Source organism: Podarcis liolepis (genome assembly GCF_965112155.1).
Source record: "Podarcis liolepis genome assembly, chromosome: 10".
Taxonomy (NCBI): Eukaryota; Metazoa; Chordata; class Lepidosauria; order Squamata; family Lacertidae; genus Podarcis; species Podarcis liolepis.
Window position 1 is genome coordinate 28,936,578 of NC_139562.1, and position 16,678 is coordinate 28,953,255.

The window sequence follows — 16,678 nt, forward strand, 5'->3', positions numbered from 1 at the left end:
CAACGGAACTGCATGTAAGATTGCATTGTGTGCTGGTGTACATTTTAAAATACATTTTCCTTATTTATTTATTTCAAGTCCTCTGGAATCATTTAAGGAAATCAGGGCACAAAAGCTGCCCAATCAATACATAAAACACTTGAGTCTTGACTTGTGCAGAATGGTGATGTACATAATCATTGGCCCTCCAGATAATTACCATATCTGGAGACTGCTTATTTGCAAATAGTGTGGTGGCCAGAGGGGGAATTCAGGGCCAGCCCCAGACATGTTTGGTGCCTGGGGTAGAAAACCCAGAGAGTATGCTCCCTTCACGGGAAGAATTATGGGACACATCCCACCAGGACATTCTCCTGTCCTAGCCCCATTGAAGTGAATGGGAGACAGGGAAGAACATGACTGTGTTCTTACACAACTCCTTTCTGTGTCAATGGGCCTGAATCAGAAAAAGTTATTTACATACTGTGCCCCATGGATCACATCTGATTCTCCCACCCTCCTGTCCTTCATCTTCTTCCTCACTGGTGATCACTCGTAGCCGAGTAAGATTGTCTCCTATGAATAGATGGTTTTTTGGAAGACACCTGCGCATGAATTTGTTTTATATGTGGAGATCAGTGCATGCTGACCAACTCACAGTCTTCACCATAAAGCTATATTCCGATGGCATGAGTATCATGACAATCGGTAGTGTCTTATCTGCTGCAGCCTTCATCCTCCTTGTAACATACCGCTTGTTATCTTCCACCTGTTCTGCCGTTGAGGACTTCTTGGATCATTCTTTGTCTAGCAGCTCCTCTTACCGCCTTGGATGACCCTACTGGGAGTACAAGACACCTGACAGCTTTGCTCACAAGGATAATAGGAACATACAAGCCCACTCACCCCAACAAGGTGATGATCCCGCGAGGGAGTGTCCTTCATACCTCATAGTAGCACTGCTTGTATGAGGAGTTGTTTTTTGAAAGGGTGGAAGGAACTTCTCTCCTCTCCTTGCAACTCCCCATCTCTTACCTCAGGGGTCAGCAACCTTTTTCAGCTGTGGGTCGGTCCACTGTCCCTCAGACCATGTGGTGGACCAGACTATATTTTGAAAAAAATAAAGAACGAATTCCCATGCCCCACAAATATCTCAGAGATGCATTTTAAATAAAAGGCCACATTCTACTTATGTAAAAACACGCTGATTCCCGGACCATCCGTGGGCCGGATTGAGAAGGCGATTGGGCCGCATCCAGCCCCCAGGCCTTAGGTTGCCTACCCCTGTCTTAGGTCCTGGATTTTCAGAGAACACACTAAGGATGACCCAAAAAGCTCAGAGCAATCAGTTCAGTGTTACATCATTGCTTAATGAGGAAGAAGGAAAACAGGAGCTATAATGTGTTTGGAATGGTGGTCATTAAGCAATGATAGATAGGTAGATAGATAGGTACTGGTTTCTCTGTTTTGTGATTCTTGATGTCAGATTTATGTCCATTTATTCTTTGGCGTAAGGTTTGGCCTTTGGACAACCTTGGACAAACAGTGTATCTGAAGAAGTGTGCATGCACATGAAAGCTCATACCAAGAACTAACTTAGTTGGTCTTTAAGGTGCTACTGGAAGGAATTTTTTTTATTTTGACTATGGCAGACCAACACGGCTACCTATCTATCATTGCTTAATGACCACCATTCCAAACACATTATAGCTCCTGTTTTCCTTCTTCCTCTTTCCCTCCCCTCCTCTCTTAAAATCACTTTGGATTTCCTCCCCTATCTTTTATCCTTCTCTTCTCTTATTTCACCTTTCCCTCTCCCCCCTCCCTTTCTCCTTATGTGCTCTCACTTCTGCATTATCCTCCCCCCTCCCTCAGCTGCTACTCCAGGACAATAGAGCAGATGGCGAGTGGTTTGCTTCAGAAAGTCAGTTCAATGCTGGAATCTGCTGCTGTTTCTAAAAACAGACGTGCTCTCTAACGCTAAACTGAGCATTAAGACAACTGGGAGGAGGCTTTGGCTCGGGAATATCACCTACGCTGGCCTGACAGCAGCCATGGTGGTCTCAACCCCTCCCTCCACTTTGCCCTGTCCTGATGAATTGTGCTTTTTGGGCATCTAAAAGGATGCATCTTAGGACTTGGGCTGTTGCCAAATGGCCAGGCAACTCCTGTCCCTTTGAGAACAGCTTGATCTGGAGAAGTTGGTAGGCAAAGCATTTCAAGGCATGGGGTTAACTATTATCACCTGCTAATTGCTGCAGATGAAGCTGCTGGTACACTGATTACAGAGATAGGAGGAGAACAGAGTAGCAGCCTCTCTGCCTCCATTATCATAGGGCTTAAGCGTGGCCCAGGGAATTGGATCTAAGCAAAATGGAAGCAAAAGTTAAGAATTAAGAACATACGAAGAGCCTGCTGGATCAGGCCAGTGGTCCACTTAGTCCAGCATCCTGTTCTCACAGTGACTAACCAGATGCTTATGAGAAGCCTGCAAGCAGGACATGAATGGAACAGAATCTACCCTCCTGCATCTTTCAGCAACTGGAGGTAGTACATATCTGTCAGATTAGTAGCCATTGATAGCCTTAGCCTTCATGAATCTGCCTAACCCTCTCTTAAAATCACCCCAGTTTAAAGCCACCAAACCCAAATGAGGAATTTGATATGCTTCTATCAAGGATCAATTGAACATCCACACTTTAATTTTTTAAAATTCGCATTTAGTTTTACTTTGTCGTAGGAGATGTCGGGGGGGGGGGTTGGCTTCATATCAAGGATGGAAACCTGTGACAATGAGGTGCAGGGGAACAGACATTGCTGGAATACAACATCCATCATCCCTGGCTGTTGGCCATGCTGGCAGGGGCAGGTGGGAGTTGGGTGTCCAACAATGGAAGATTGCAGGCCCTTGCTTTAAATGGCATGTGTGTGGTCATTGCCCTGCAAGTGTGACTCAACTAATTTTGCCAGCAAAATCTTAAATGAGAGCACAAAAGCAGAAATCCACAATAAACTTTTAAAACAATTCTGTTTTGAACTTTCCTGCTTGGCAGGGGGTTGGACTCGATGGCCCTTGTGGTCTCTTCCAACTCTATGATTCTATGATTCTATGAACTTGCTCCTTTCAAAGGAGTGGGGAACTTTCAGTTCGGACTTTGAAGTCTGGAATATACATATATATTAAAAAAATCGTTTGTGCTATGTTTTGCATACAGCTCAGTGTCAGAGCTTGTGCATTACATAGGAAAGGTCCCGGGTTCAGTTCTTAGAATCTCCAGGTAGGACTGAGAAAGATGCCCTGAAAGTCCACTGCTTGACAGTGTAGTTAGTTACTGGGCTAGCTGGATGGACCAATGACCTGCCTTAGGTAGAGGAATCTGCCTTATTCCATGTCCATGCCATGCTCCCTCCCAGAAGGTCTATATTAATCTCTGATTTGAGTCCCTACCAGAGAAGAATGGCAGATTAAGTTGATGGGCTATGCCAAACTGGCAAAAATGACCAGAAGAATCAGAAACCAAGAAAACCAAATTTTAATAAGGAATGGGGGAAATATATAATTTACCTTAAAAACCATTTTAAACAATTAAAATTATTAGGTTAGGAATAACACTTGTAGTTTAATGTTGAATCTGGGGTATAATGGAGATTTTAAAGATTCAGATTAATAGATAAGATGCAGGAGGAAAAGGTTAATATAAGGACCCACAAAGGGGAGAAGGGAAGTTCAGGAGATTCTTCGGAATTCTCTTTTTATGCTGATTGCTGGTGTCTCCTGGTCAGGCTGGAAGAAACTCCTTCCTCCAACCCCGGAGAGCCACTACCAGGCAATGTGGACAATACTGAGCTACATGTTCCTATATTCCTTTTACATCAGCCTGCTAAAAGGCTAGTAGCTTGTGTTTTCATGTTGGCTGTAGAGGGGCTTCGTCTCCACCTAGCTACTAGCCTCTTAGCAGGCTAGTAAAATAATAATACTTTGCAGGCTAGTAACATCTGTGAGCTTATTTGCAAGGCTTGTACAGAGGCAGAGGCACCTGTTTATGTGAAAGTCAATAGAGGCAATCTATGCCTCAGAAACTGGAGCTAAATTTGCAAAGGTGTAAAGAAGCATTGGCCCTACTCAGATGGTTGTTATCTGGATAACAAGGGGCACTCCCCTTGTACACCAACCTAAAGTCCTTGAGGGCAGGGAAGGGAGGTTTCAATGTGAGAAAAGAGAAATTTCACCAATGCAAAATAGAGCCTCTAAGCTTAGGGTGTAAGTTTCCCACTGTGGTGATGGAATTGCTGGGGCATGGAGAGAAACCCGTGGTAATGGCTCCTATCAAACCTCTCCTGGGTGAACAGAACCCCATCTTTCCATTTGGAGAAAGAACTGAATCACACGGATTGGAGCTTTTCCCGCCTCTGCTTGGCTTGCTCTTGGACTGGGCGATCCATCTTTGCGCGCCGGTTATGGTGCTCCTCGCGGGAGCTGTGGCAATAACGGAGCTAAGCTGATGGGTGTCGATACAGCGCAAGGCGTACGTGCTTTATCGAGCACAGCCATCCCTTCCCTGCTGCGAGACACACAGCCATTGCTGGGAAGGGGAATGTAAATAATGACAGCTCCAGCATGCGCAATTGCTCCCCAGAGCAAGAGAAACACATCATAAATCAGGCAGAGTGCAGGCCCAAGCGAGTAACCCAGCCCACGAGGAAGGAAGGAATCCAACTCGATGTGCCAAAGGAGAGCGGAGCATGGAAGCATTTTCTGGCCCCTGTGTCTGGCCAGGCCTCTCTTTTTCATGCCGTTCCCTGCTGCTTTCATACAGGAGAGGTTTGTGAAAGTGGGACCTACCTTCATCTAAGCTGAAGAAGGGAGCTGTTACATCCTTGCTGGCAAACAACATAGAAACAAAGGAACCGATCCACCAAATCAGCATTGCCTGCACTGTCCATGCCATACCCTTCAAGTGTCTCGATTTCCCCAGGACAGTCCCAGAATTACAGAAGCCATCCCAGCTTCTGATTTGATCCCAGAATGGCCCGTTTTACCTCTCCAGCACCGCCACCACAGAGCACATGTCAGGGACTGGACTGAAGGGGACGAGCTTGAGGAGGAATGGTAGAGATTGCCCCCTCTCCCCAGAAGCTTCCAGAGAAGAGGAAGGCAGTATTGAATTACAGCAGTGGTTTGAGGAAGGTCACAGCTCAGAGACAGGCAAACAGAAGAGTTGGGAGGTGTTGGGAGAAGAGAAGGCAGAGACAGAGCAGCCAGCTGACATGTTATCACTGGAGAGTAGTTCCAATCCCCCTTCTCCCAGAACACAGCATTCATTGAGGGTGCAAGAGCAAAGGACTCAGAGACAATTAGCCCCTGGCGGCCACTGTAAGGGGAAGTGCTGTACTAGGAAGGGAAAGGGGAGGAGCTCACTTGGAGCAATGCCATTAAAGGGAGCCAGTGTGGTGTAGTGGTTAAGAGCGGTGGACTCGTAATCTGGGGAACCGGGTTCGCGTCTCCGCTCCTCCACATGCAGCTGCTGGGTGACCTTGGGCTAGTCACACTTCTTTGAAGTCTCTCAGCCCCACTCACCTCACAGAGTGTTTGTTGTGGGGGAGGAAGGGAAAGGAGAATGTTAGCCGCTTTGAGACTCCTTAGGGTAGTGATAAAGCGGGATATCAAATCCAAATTCTTTTTCTTCTTCTTCTTCTTCATCTCTTACTGTGATGATTGAATAAACTCATTAGTAAGAACTCTTCCTTGTTTTTCTCTGCTCCTTGCTGCCACCGGGGGAAGGGATGGACTTCCCTGAAGCCTGACAGCACAGGAGGAGGAGGAGCCGCCATTTGCAGCCAGCACTTGTGCTTGCAGTGGAACCCTTGTGCGCGGGAGAGGCAGTTCCTGTGGCGGACGTGCGCAGCACTCTTGCTGGCCCCTCTCTGCCACAGCCATAGCTGCCACCCTTGTCATGAGGTGTGGGGTGGGCAGAAAAAGCGAGCGGGGAGGGAAGGGAGCATGCAGCTGCCAGGTAGGGGCTGTGGCACCAAAAGACCCAAGATTTCCCAAATTCCATTTCAAGAATGTTGGAAGGTAAGATGTTCTGCTTCTGCCTTATGCTGAGGCCCTCCTAGCTCAGCAGTGCCAGATTCAAACATTACGTTTCATGGGGACAAAGGTTCCAATGTGTGTGGAGCTCATCGGCAGTTACGGGAGGAACTAAGCTAGTCAACATTATTGAAAGAGGTGAGTGGTGAAGACACCTCTGGGGCTTGGTGGATTAAACAATGGCTGCTCAGCTCAAAAGCTGCAGCATCTGGTGGGATGAGGAGGACCGTGTCTTACTGCTGCAAGAAAAGGTGAATGCTGCCTTGGATGTAGCCAGAAGAGTTAATGCAGACACATGCTTCTCCTTTCCCAAGGTCTATTGCCGTAGAGACGTCAGTGTTCCAGCAGAAATAGAGGCAAGTTGTAAGAAGTCATGAACAAGACATTCAATTTAATTTGCCCAGAGAGTTTGTTAAATAACAAGCATCTGGTTGAAGAGGCACAAAATGATGTTTTACTGTGTTCAGTCCAAATATTTGACTAACTTCCATGACCTTGTTAAGTCCTGGGAAGCAATTTAAACATCAGAGATCAGCAGCTCAACAGACCTCAGGTCAGTAATTAATAACGCATCGTCTCAAACATGGAAATAAATTAGTTTTTTTGCAGGAGATTTCCCCTCCCTCCTGTCACTTGCAGGGGAGCGGGGCTGCGACAGGAACAGCCTTAAAGAGGCTCTGCTTATTTAGAACCACCATCCAGTTTTGAAAATATAAAGCTGGCCTGCAGGGACTTGCATGTGAAAGTGCAGAAAGGAACATACAAGAAGATTGACAAAGGCCAACAACACCTAGGTAGGCAAGAAATGGGTGTCCCAAAAGACCAAGTGGCTGTAGGAACTCCCCTATGAGGACAAGGGGCTTTCTAGTTTAGAAAACAGTCAAATAAGGTGGGGGTGGAGGAGTATAAAAATGTGGCTGAGATTATTCAGTGGCTGGCTGGGTGGTTGGATGCCTGACCAGCAGCACTCCATGCTGCAACATTTAGTTGCAGGTCCTAAATGGAACTTCGCATATAGCTCCCAGAGAATTCTTAATGGAAGTTCATAAGAAGTTATCACCACCTGTTGGATACTGATGGAATCGGCAGGCTATGTGCTTAATGAGCAACAGAGGGGCCAGTCAGATCTCGACCCTCAAAGTGAAGATTAAAAACCTCTCCCATGGAGCATTGAAGGACTTTTGCCATAGATGACTTGCAACCATAAAGATCCCTTGCCTTCCCCCCCCCCCTGCATTATAAGAATACACTTCCCATAACAATATTCATCTTTAAAACTAAAATGACTTGGTACTTTTACTGCAAGGATAAGGCCTGGGGTTGGAACTCCTAAATAGTCTTGAAATTCCCTTTTTTGAAGGCTGGCCAACTGGCCTAAAGGTAAACTAATTAATTCCTGCTACCTGTACTTAAATCTGTACCTACCCAAAGACTTTAAAATCCTCCGGGGAGTCTGTTCATAATAAACCTGTGTTGTTGTTTTCACAAAGAGAATTTATAACGGATGTGATTAAGTAAAGTTCGAGAACCTTTGCATTCCTGTAATTGCAGACTGTGTTGTTCTTGTATTTTAGGAACCACATTATTTCATGTACGTGTTTTTGTAGCCTGATAATATTCACATTACCTTTATAATCCTTTTATTAAGCAAACATGTATATTTTTGATATTGAGCATCTGTCCATAGGTTTCCTGGCAATATGAAACAAATCTGTAAAGAACCCCTTCTGTGCAAAATAGCAGGACACTAATCTGGCTTTCCCAAATCTAGTGTGTTGACTTAAGGCTATATAACAACTGACGCCCAAGACATCGTTCTTTCTTTATTACATCACTTCAACTTCAAAACCTTCCATGTCCTTGCCTGCTCACTTTATCTCTCCACCCTTATATCCTGGCACATGACCTTCATTTGTTTTAACTTCACCATCTTTCTGCTTCCACAAGCAACTCCATCCTTTCTCCCTTGCTCCCCATTAGGCCTCAAGCGACCTTCCACAACCCCGTGAGGCAAACACCCTTACGTTCTTCTGACCTCTCCTCAAAACCCACCATGATAAGGTAAAGGTAAAGGACCCCTGGACGGTTACGGCCAGTCAAAGGCGACTAAGGAGTTGCAGCGCTCATCTCACTTTCAGGCCGAGGGAGCTGGCATTTGGCCAGACAGCTTTCCGAGTCATGTGGCCAGCATGACTAAACCGCTTCTGGTGCGACGGAACACCGTGATGGAAACCAGAGTGCATGGAAACACTGTTTACCTTCCTGCCACAATGGTATCTATTTATCTACTTGCACTGGTATGCTTTTGAAGTGCTAGGTTGGCAGAAGCTGGGACAGAGCAATGGGAGCTCACTCTGTCGTGGGGATTTGAACCGCCAACCTTCTGATCAGCAAGCCCAAGAGGCTCAGTAGTTTAGACCACAGTGTCACCTGCATGCGACCCCCACGCCATGTGTTGGACCGCCCAGCTCTAGTACTTCCAAGCTGAGGTCTTCTGAGTCAGAGGAGGGCTATACAATGTCTTCAGGCTGGCGGGGGGAATGATGCCACAAGCTCTCATTGTGGTTAGGTGATTCTGAGGCTGGCCCTGAGAGCACTTCCCTCTCATGGCCTGAATCCCCAGCTTTATTCCCTAAGGAAGGGACGACTGTGTCCAGGGTCATTGCCTTTAGCTTGAATACAGCTGCTATACCACATGCTTGGAAATCATGCCCTGAGGGCGTAATTGGCACCCTGCCATAATCTTGGTGGCCAGGGGGTGCTCCAGCAGCTGTGGAGGGAAAGAAGAGGCATGTGAGCCCTAGCCCACAAACATGACCCCTGTTTTACTCAGAGAAACAAAGGTAGAATCTAGTGTCTCGTTCAATACCCAGAGCAGGAGATGTAAAAATGCCCTCTGATAAGTCATTGTCTTGGGGGCTATGGCAAAGTCTTTTGGCTTCTTCTGTAACCAACACCTCTCTTTATTCATCTCCTCATGTATTGGCATGAATCTACTGCTGCAACTGCTGCTAACTCACTCCTCAAGCCCCAATCTTCATAGTCCCCACTACCTCTTGGTCATGCTGGAAGATAGCCATGAGATGATTTGACATATTTCTTAGATAGAGAGAGAGAGAGAGAGAGAGAGAGAGAGAGAGAGACTTAGGATTCTGAACAGGCTACCATATTCTGCAGCAAATTCTATATGCACGGAATAACCCAAGACAACCAATCTGGTCTACAGTGCTGGTACTTCCAATTAATTTGATCTTATCTTTCCCTCAGTGGACAACCGGGTGTTCTACATCATCTTTATGGTAGCATTTTAAAACCTGGTGAATGTTATATTCCCCATTTAATTTTCTTTTTCAAAGCCAAGTAATTTTCTAAGCCCAGATATTTTTTTTCTATCTCTCTCCCTCCTACCTCATGCATTACAGACATTTTATACCCTCTTCTCAAGCCCTTCAGAATAGTTTTTTGGTCCTTATTCACAGCAAACGTTGTATTTCTAAGTCTTGTTCTGTTTATGATCTAAGTACAACACCCCCAAATCCTTCTTAATGGAAATATGTTTAGACAGTTATCCCCAACTGAGCTCTCTAGCTGGTTTGGAAATATCTTAACTATTTGGGGATACATGTTGAAAACATCATTAATGGGGAGCGGGGGTTCAGATTGGGGCAAATCAATGTTTTGCAATGGTGCAGTCGGCTTTTAGTTGAAATGGGACTATTACTGGTGTTCAATTGGCATGGTTATGTATTGTTTCTATGTCGAATTGCAACGATGAGAACTGAATCATTAGTGTTGTCCTAATGATGGGGCGGGACGCGGGTGGCGCTGTGGGTAAAACCTCAGTGCCTAGGACTTGCTGATTGTATGGTCGGCGGTTCGAATCCCCACGGCGGGGTAAGCTCCCGTCGTTCGGTCCCAGCTCCTGCCCACCTAGCAGTTCGAAAGCACCCCTAAGTGCAAGTAGATAAATAGGTACCACTTTATAGCGGGAAGGTAAACGGCGTTTCCGTGCGCTGCGCTGGTGCTGGCTTGCCAGAGCAGCTTCGTCACGCTGGCCACATGACCCGGAAGTGTCTTCGGACGGTGCTGGCTCCCGGCCTCTTAAGCAAGATGAGCGCGCAACCCCAGAGTTGGTCACGACTGGCCCGTACGGGCAGGGGTACCTTTACCTTTACCTAATGATGGGGCATCCACATAATGCCCTCCCCATCCCAGCATCACCCCAGACCTTTCCTTTTAATTGCAGGGCTTCTCAATGCTTGGAAAATTCAGAATTACCAGGATTGGGAGAACCTACATTTAATGGATGGGAGCGGGGCAGGGGGAGGTCCAGGACAACACTAAGATAAGGAAGACTTGCAGATGCACCCCCGCCTACATTAATGGGGAGACAGGCAGGTGCAAATCCACATTTGCAAATGTAATCTATTATTGAGTTTGCCTAACCCAGTCCTAGTCCCTCGGGTAAGAGTCTTTTCATGTCGAACTTCAAGGAGAGATGCTGCCTTAAAGCTCAGCACAAAAATAATTCTTCCCAAATTATACAAATTTGAGAAAGACTACATTTAGCTGAAATGGAGTATTACTGGTATTTCATAGTAATTGGCATGTTTGTTTGTGTGGTATATTGCAGATACAATTTCTTGTTCTTTTCATCCTTGTGCGTAGGGACTTTCACTGTGGGCAGGTTGGTGGTCATTGATCTCCTTATCCTCAGTGCATGTCTTTTAGGGGGGAAATAGGTGCTGGTACTGCATACCCCTGAGTACCCCCATAAGAAAGGACTGCTTATCCTTCTTTTTGTTCTTCAGATAGAATGGTTCTTCTTAAAGTTTTGGAGCTCAAAGCATTGGACAGACTAAAGACAGGGACCTCCTTTTACAGACTGTGGATTATTCTGCAAAAGGTCTTAAGTTTCTGTCCTGATCAAAAAATAAAAAATGAATTCTCCACCATCCATTCACTCACATTTATTTATTTATTTAAAAGGTTCATTTCACACCAAGAGCTTCAGAACGCACACTGATTCACATTTCATTGAAGTGCAGGCTTCGTTTTCCCAGGGCTTTTGATCAGTGCCCTGTTATTTGATTCACACGCCTCTGTGTACTCAGAGGGAGGAATAGCTGGAAGTTACAAGGCCAGGATTGTCGCCAGGAACTTCTCAGATGAAAGAACAGGCTCCTTAGAGACAAAATGTTAAGGTGTAGAGTCACGTAGAATGTTAGAGTAAGGGCAGCCCTTTAAAAATCTGCTGCTTGAGAAGTTGGTAGGAAATGCCAAAGTTCCAGATCCCTAGAAAGTGGTTTAACAAAATCATCAGATTTGATTCACAAAGAGGCAGAGCTAGCCCTAAACAATCTGGTGCCTGAGGTGCAAAATCCAAATGGCACTAGTGTGGTTATGTCATTAGGGTGTCAAGTTCAAATTCTGGCAGAGTAATAATGCTCATTTTGGCCAGTTACCATCTCTCAGCCTAACCCTACCCCACACAAAATTATAATTAATTATTGTTGCTACCAGTATTATTATTACCACCCCTAACTTTGCTTCTGCCAAAACCCAGTTCAGGATTTCTGAAGGATACTCAGCCTTTAGCCTGATCCATCAGGCTTTCCATACGTCCTTGTGGCTTCATAAGTCAAGGCCAGAACCTTGAATTGTGCTATGTTGGGCACACATGGACGTAACCGAGAAGGCTGCCTTAATTGGTAGAGAAACAAAAGTGCCTCCCATTACTTTTGCTACTGCAGATACAGCTAAGGGTGCCTTTTCAGATTTCAGTGAGTAGAGAATCATTCTTGGACATTTTATGTATTGATTTATTTTGCTCATCCGACACCTTCAACAAGTGTGCATTCCCAGAGTGACTCACAATAAAAACAGAACAATACAATCAAACATTAAATGCAATAATATTTGAACAGCCAGTGAAAGATAAAAAGAGTAAAAACGCAGCAGATGAAAACATAACTTTCTCAGTGCCTTACAATGTCTGGCGAAGCCTAGGAAAACAAAGCTGGGTACCAGAATGGCAGGTGCGTCCCCATGGGGAGAGCATTCCAAAGGTGGGCACTGCAATATAGTGAGTCGACAGTGATGCTCCAAGGATTCAGACAGAAGTCTTTCTCAGGGCCTCCTGGAGATGTTGGGGATTGAACCTGGGACCTTCTGCATGTAAAGCAGAAGCTCTTCCACTGGCCTATGGCCCCAGAGACTCTCTCTAGTCACAATCTACCTTAAGTCACCAGGAGGAAAGCAAAAATAGAGGACAACTGCACAAGAGACATGGTTCACATTTTTTTTTTGCTCTTGGATTTTTCTTTGACTGTTATCAATCTTTGCAATTTGTACACCCAGAGAAGTCTCTGATGGTTATCTCAATGACCAGCAGGAGACAGGGTGGTGGGGTGGTAACCACCCATCAGTCACATCATTGCTGCTTCCTGAGAGGCAGAGGAGGAGGGGCAAGTTGGCAGCAAAGTCCATGCAGTGCAAATGTTCTGGCACACCTGTTGGTGCATCTGCACTGCCCCAATCTCCCCACTGCCTCACATGTCCATCCCTGTAGGCAACAGTGACACAACTGATGCTGTCAATGTCAGGGTAGAATGCCAATCTGACAAGACCCTGGTCCCTAAAGCATACAGAACAGTGTTCTTGAACCTTGGGTACCCACATACCACAGCCAGCTCAGCCAATGTCCATGGATGAAGGGATTTGTAGTCTGGCAACATCTGTGAACCCAAAGTTCAAAAGCAGTGGTGTGACACTTTCAGGAAAAACACCAGGCTTGCGTATTTCAACATATCTTCAGGCACACGTAGAGCATCACATGTGATGAACCAGGTCATCAGTGTGATACATCCATCAAAATGAAAAGCGATAGCATAGGCAAGGCATATGAACAGAGTCCCACATGAAAGTACATGTGGCATGTAAGGAGATATGATTCACAGCAGATGTTATGTGAGTTGGCCCAAGGGCAGTCACATTTGCAGTCTACTACCTCATTTGACCCCCTTCATGGATCACTGTCTTGCCATGGCGAAAGGGCTTGAATAACTCAGAGAAGCTATGAACAACGCCGAGCAGGGCACCCAAGATGGACAGGTCATAGTGGAGAGTTTTGACCAAACGTGATCCACCTGGAGCAGGAACCGGTAAGCCACTCCAGTATCCCTGCCAAGAAAACTCCATGGACAAAGACAACAGGCATATGAAAGTTATGACACTGGAAGATGAGCCCCTCAGGTCAGAAGGCGTCCAACATGCTACTGAGGAAGAGTGGAGGACAAGTACAAGTAGATTCAGAGCTGATGAAGTGGCTGGGCCAAAGCCGAAAGGTTGCTCAGTTGCGGATATGCATGGAAGCGAAAGGAAAGTCCAATGCTGTAAAGAAAAATATTGCATAGGAACCTGGAATGTAAGAACTACCAAACTGCGGGAGGCAGTGGAAGACAGGAGTGCCTGACGTGCTCTGGTCCATGGGGTCACGAAGAGTCGGACACGACTAAACGACTAAACAACAACACCTCATTTGACATAACTTGAAGAGCAGCTCTCAATCCATCCTCTTGCCACACACTTTAACGTATCTCCCCTCTTGCCTTAGCTCTTCCTTCAGTAATCAATAAAGCCCTCAGCTAAGTCAACACACAGCTACTGTGGTCTCTGTTGAACAGGGATTTGGAATACTTGACAGCTTTACAGGGGGAATAAACAAATTTGTGACGGATGAGGCTATCAAGAGGTCCTAGCCATGATGGCTGTGAACTGCCTCATGCATCTCTATCAGTTGATGGAGATCAGGAGCAGTAGAGTTCTGTTTCATTGATGTCCTGCTTGTGGCCAGCCCCTGGGCCCCTTGGCCACTGTGAGAACAGAAGGCTGGGCTAGGTAAATCTTTGGTCTGGTCCAGCAGGGCTCTTCTCATGTTCTTCTCCACCATTCACGGTCAGACCTTCTGAGCAGTTTTCACAGGATGACTGGCTGTGGGCACCAGGAAGTGTCTGGATAAAGAAGGCAGTGAAGCGATCGAAACCTAGAAAGGAGGGGGAGAGAGAGAGAAGGAATGTAAAGAGACGGCTCTTGCTGCAGATGGGGAAAGGGCTGCATGTGAGGAGTACATGCTCCCCAGTGCCCCATCCAACACCAGATGCTCTCACACTGCACTGCAGCGAAATGTCTAGATGGATGCTTCTCACCCTCTAATCCTGTGTAGATTTAATAGGCGCCTCAGCCAAAGTACGCCCTGCCCATCCCCTTGGGGCTGAATAACCTTGAATGTTTGGCTTCGGTTCCAGACTTTGCAATAAAGGCTGAGCTTAAAGGGTGATAAAAGAGAGCAAACCATGAGCAGCAGAAATGCTCGGCTCAGCTCTGGCCGTAGGACTGCAGGCTTCTGCACCTCATCAGCATCGTCCCCACCCAAAGCTCTGCTGGTACCCCCGGTTTGGCTCTATTCAGGCTTTTTATCCTTGTCCTTCAAGCCCTCTTAACATTGCCAGCACGTTGTGAAAGATCTGCTCTCATGGGAGATACCTGGAAGGGTCATCTTGTGGAGAAAAAGGACCAGAAAGCTCGATGACATTGAGCTTCTTTTCAAAAATGCCATAGCTGAGAGTAACCTACAAGGAAATACCAGAAAGGAAGAAAGATGACTGAGGAATATACATGCCCCGTGGGCAACAAACTCCTTTTACGCATCACAGCCAAAGATACTTCTCAGCCGTACAAGTTTCCTGCCCTCTCCAATTTATTACACACACATGCATTCTGCTACCTAAAAACTATTCAAAGCCAAATTACAATGCCTGGGTAGTTTCTAGTAACCTCTGTTTTCTCCAGGTGCTCCAGACTTGTTGGGAACACAGGTTTAGCCATATTTTCCCAAGCTCTTCGCATCTCTTCTGCCTTCGAGCAACTGCCATGCAAGGGATCAGATTAAAGAGCTGAAGGACATAACCAGCAGAATCACATGGGGGCAGTTCTAGTTGGGATGGAGTATTCAAGATGAAACCTCTCTGCCGCCATCCCCCCCCCCCAATGCTGTTGGTGTTTGGTTTTTTAAAAAACCAACATAGAAACCACTATACCAGGTATAATGGGGCACTTCTGAGAGAATGTGTACCTAGCTTGTGCTAGAAACTGGGCTTTTAGTATCACAGCTCCAGCCCTGCCAAAATCACCTGCCAAAATTAGACAGGTGCCTAATGTTTTGGTACTTACTGAACACGTTTTTGTTTAAGGTTTCCCGAAGGTCTGACCCAGTCATTTATGGAATTTTAACAGCAGTGGCAGAAATTGCTATGTTGTTGTATTGTTTTGTTTTATTGCTTTCAGAATTTGTTGCAATTATTTCATTGTTTTTAAGGCTTGCATTTTTGTGTTATTTTCTATCTTTATCTTATACAGTGCTTCAATGGCTTCATGCTATGAAGCAACTTATACATTTTTTAACAACAGCAACAACAGTAGAAGTGTTCTAACTTACCAAGCCTTTTCATTGGCTGCTAGGTGCTCCTCCCTTCACCTTCGATCATTGGCTGTGCTGAAGGGGACCAATAGGAACTGGAGTCCAACAACATCTGGAGGGCCACAAGTTCCCCACCCCTGAACCATGTGGCCTACCCTCTGCATTCTAAACTGGTACAGTCCAGCAAGAGTTTCGCTCTGTGATTCTGCTGATTGGGTCACACTGCCCTCATGGGAGAAGAGGGCAAGTTATTGGCACTAGGACTTCTATTCTTGAGTGGAAGGAGTTGCCTTTTCTTGGACTTTGACTGGCAGAAGTTTTATTGGCTAGTTAATTGCTTTTCCATCCCCTTGCCTATTATTGCAGAGAAGTGTCTGGGGAAGCATTTGTCAGGAAAGCCTCCTCTAAATAATGCATGATTGATTCAATCAGTGTCACAATTACTGAGGAGATGATGTGAATGACTGCTTTCCTGCCTGCTCCTCTCTCCTCTCTCCTTCTCCTGACTCCCTCTCCCCCCCCCCTCTTTTATCCAGACAACCCCAGCCGCATTTTGATAGTCTTGCGAATCCCCATTCAAAGACAATAGCAGGCTATCTGGTCACACATAATGGATGGGGAGATATCATGCCACAGGCGGTAGTGAAAAGTGTAAGGCTGGCCCCAGCAATCTCAGCAGCAATGGATGAGTTCATCTGGGGAAAGAATTATGTTACCCCCAGGTACAAAATACAACACATCCCAATTCGACTGAGAAAATGCTATATCACGGCGACCGATGTGCAACTTCAAGAGGAGATGATTGGATTCTGGGCAACAAATGCATAGCGGAGGGGCAATTTCATGCATCTGAACTGTCATTCAAAAACAGTTCATTTGGAAAGTGCCCACTCTCTCCAACAAGGGCAAGATGGTGTTTCCTGCATCATCTCACCTGCTTAGTAAGTTGGGGACCCTGGATGACATGCAAGTTCTCCAGGTGAGAGTGGAACAGGTCACTAGGGACCAAGTGACCGGCTAGCTTACGTTCAATGATATAGCCCACGGTGCAGTCATCTGGGAGGTGGATGAGCTCAGATGTGATCAGGAAGTTGTTGCCACTGGAAAACAAAGCAGGCCAGATCCATTCG

General features: G+C 46.0%; 1 protein-coding gene and 1 long non-coding RNA gene across 2 annotated transcripts in view; one reads left to right on the forward strand and one right to left on the reverse strand.

The window, feature by feature from the left end:
• Positions 1–6,136: 6,136 nt before the first annotated feature.
• On the forward strand, positions 6,137–10,819 carry LOC310688187. The gene is made up of 4 exons (XR_014516796.1): positions 6,137–6,208; positions 6,385–6,623; positions 8,051–8,367; positions 10,739–10,819. It is a non-coding gene; the product is annotated as an uncharacterized lncRNA (long non-coding RNA).
• Positions 10,820–11,029: 210 nt separating this feature from the next.
• Positions 11,030–16,678, reverse strand: part of MFNG (MFNG O-fucosylpeptide 3-beta-N-acetylglucosaminyltransferase) — a 28,044-nt gene continuing 22,395 nt past the window's right edge. Inside the window, exons 6-8 of the mRNA XM_083462392.1 lie at positions 16,483–16,648; positions 14,615–14,700; positions 11,030–14,114 (exon numbers count right to left, since the gene is read on the reverse strand). Coding sequence (XP_083318518.1) covers positions 14,048–14,114; positions 14,615–14,700; positions 16,483–16,648 — 319 coding nt within the window. The 3' untranslated portion in view covers positions 11,030–14,047. The remainder of the gene's footprint in view (positions 14,115–14,614; positions 14,701–16,482; positions 16,649–16,678) is intronic.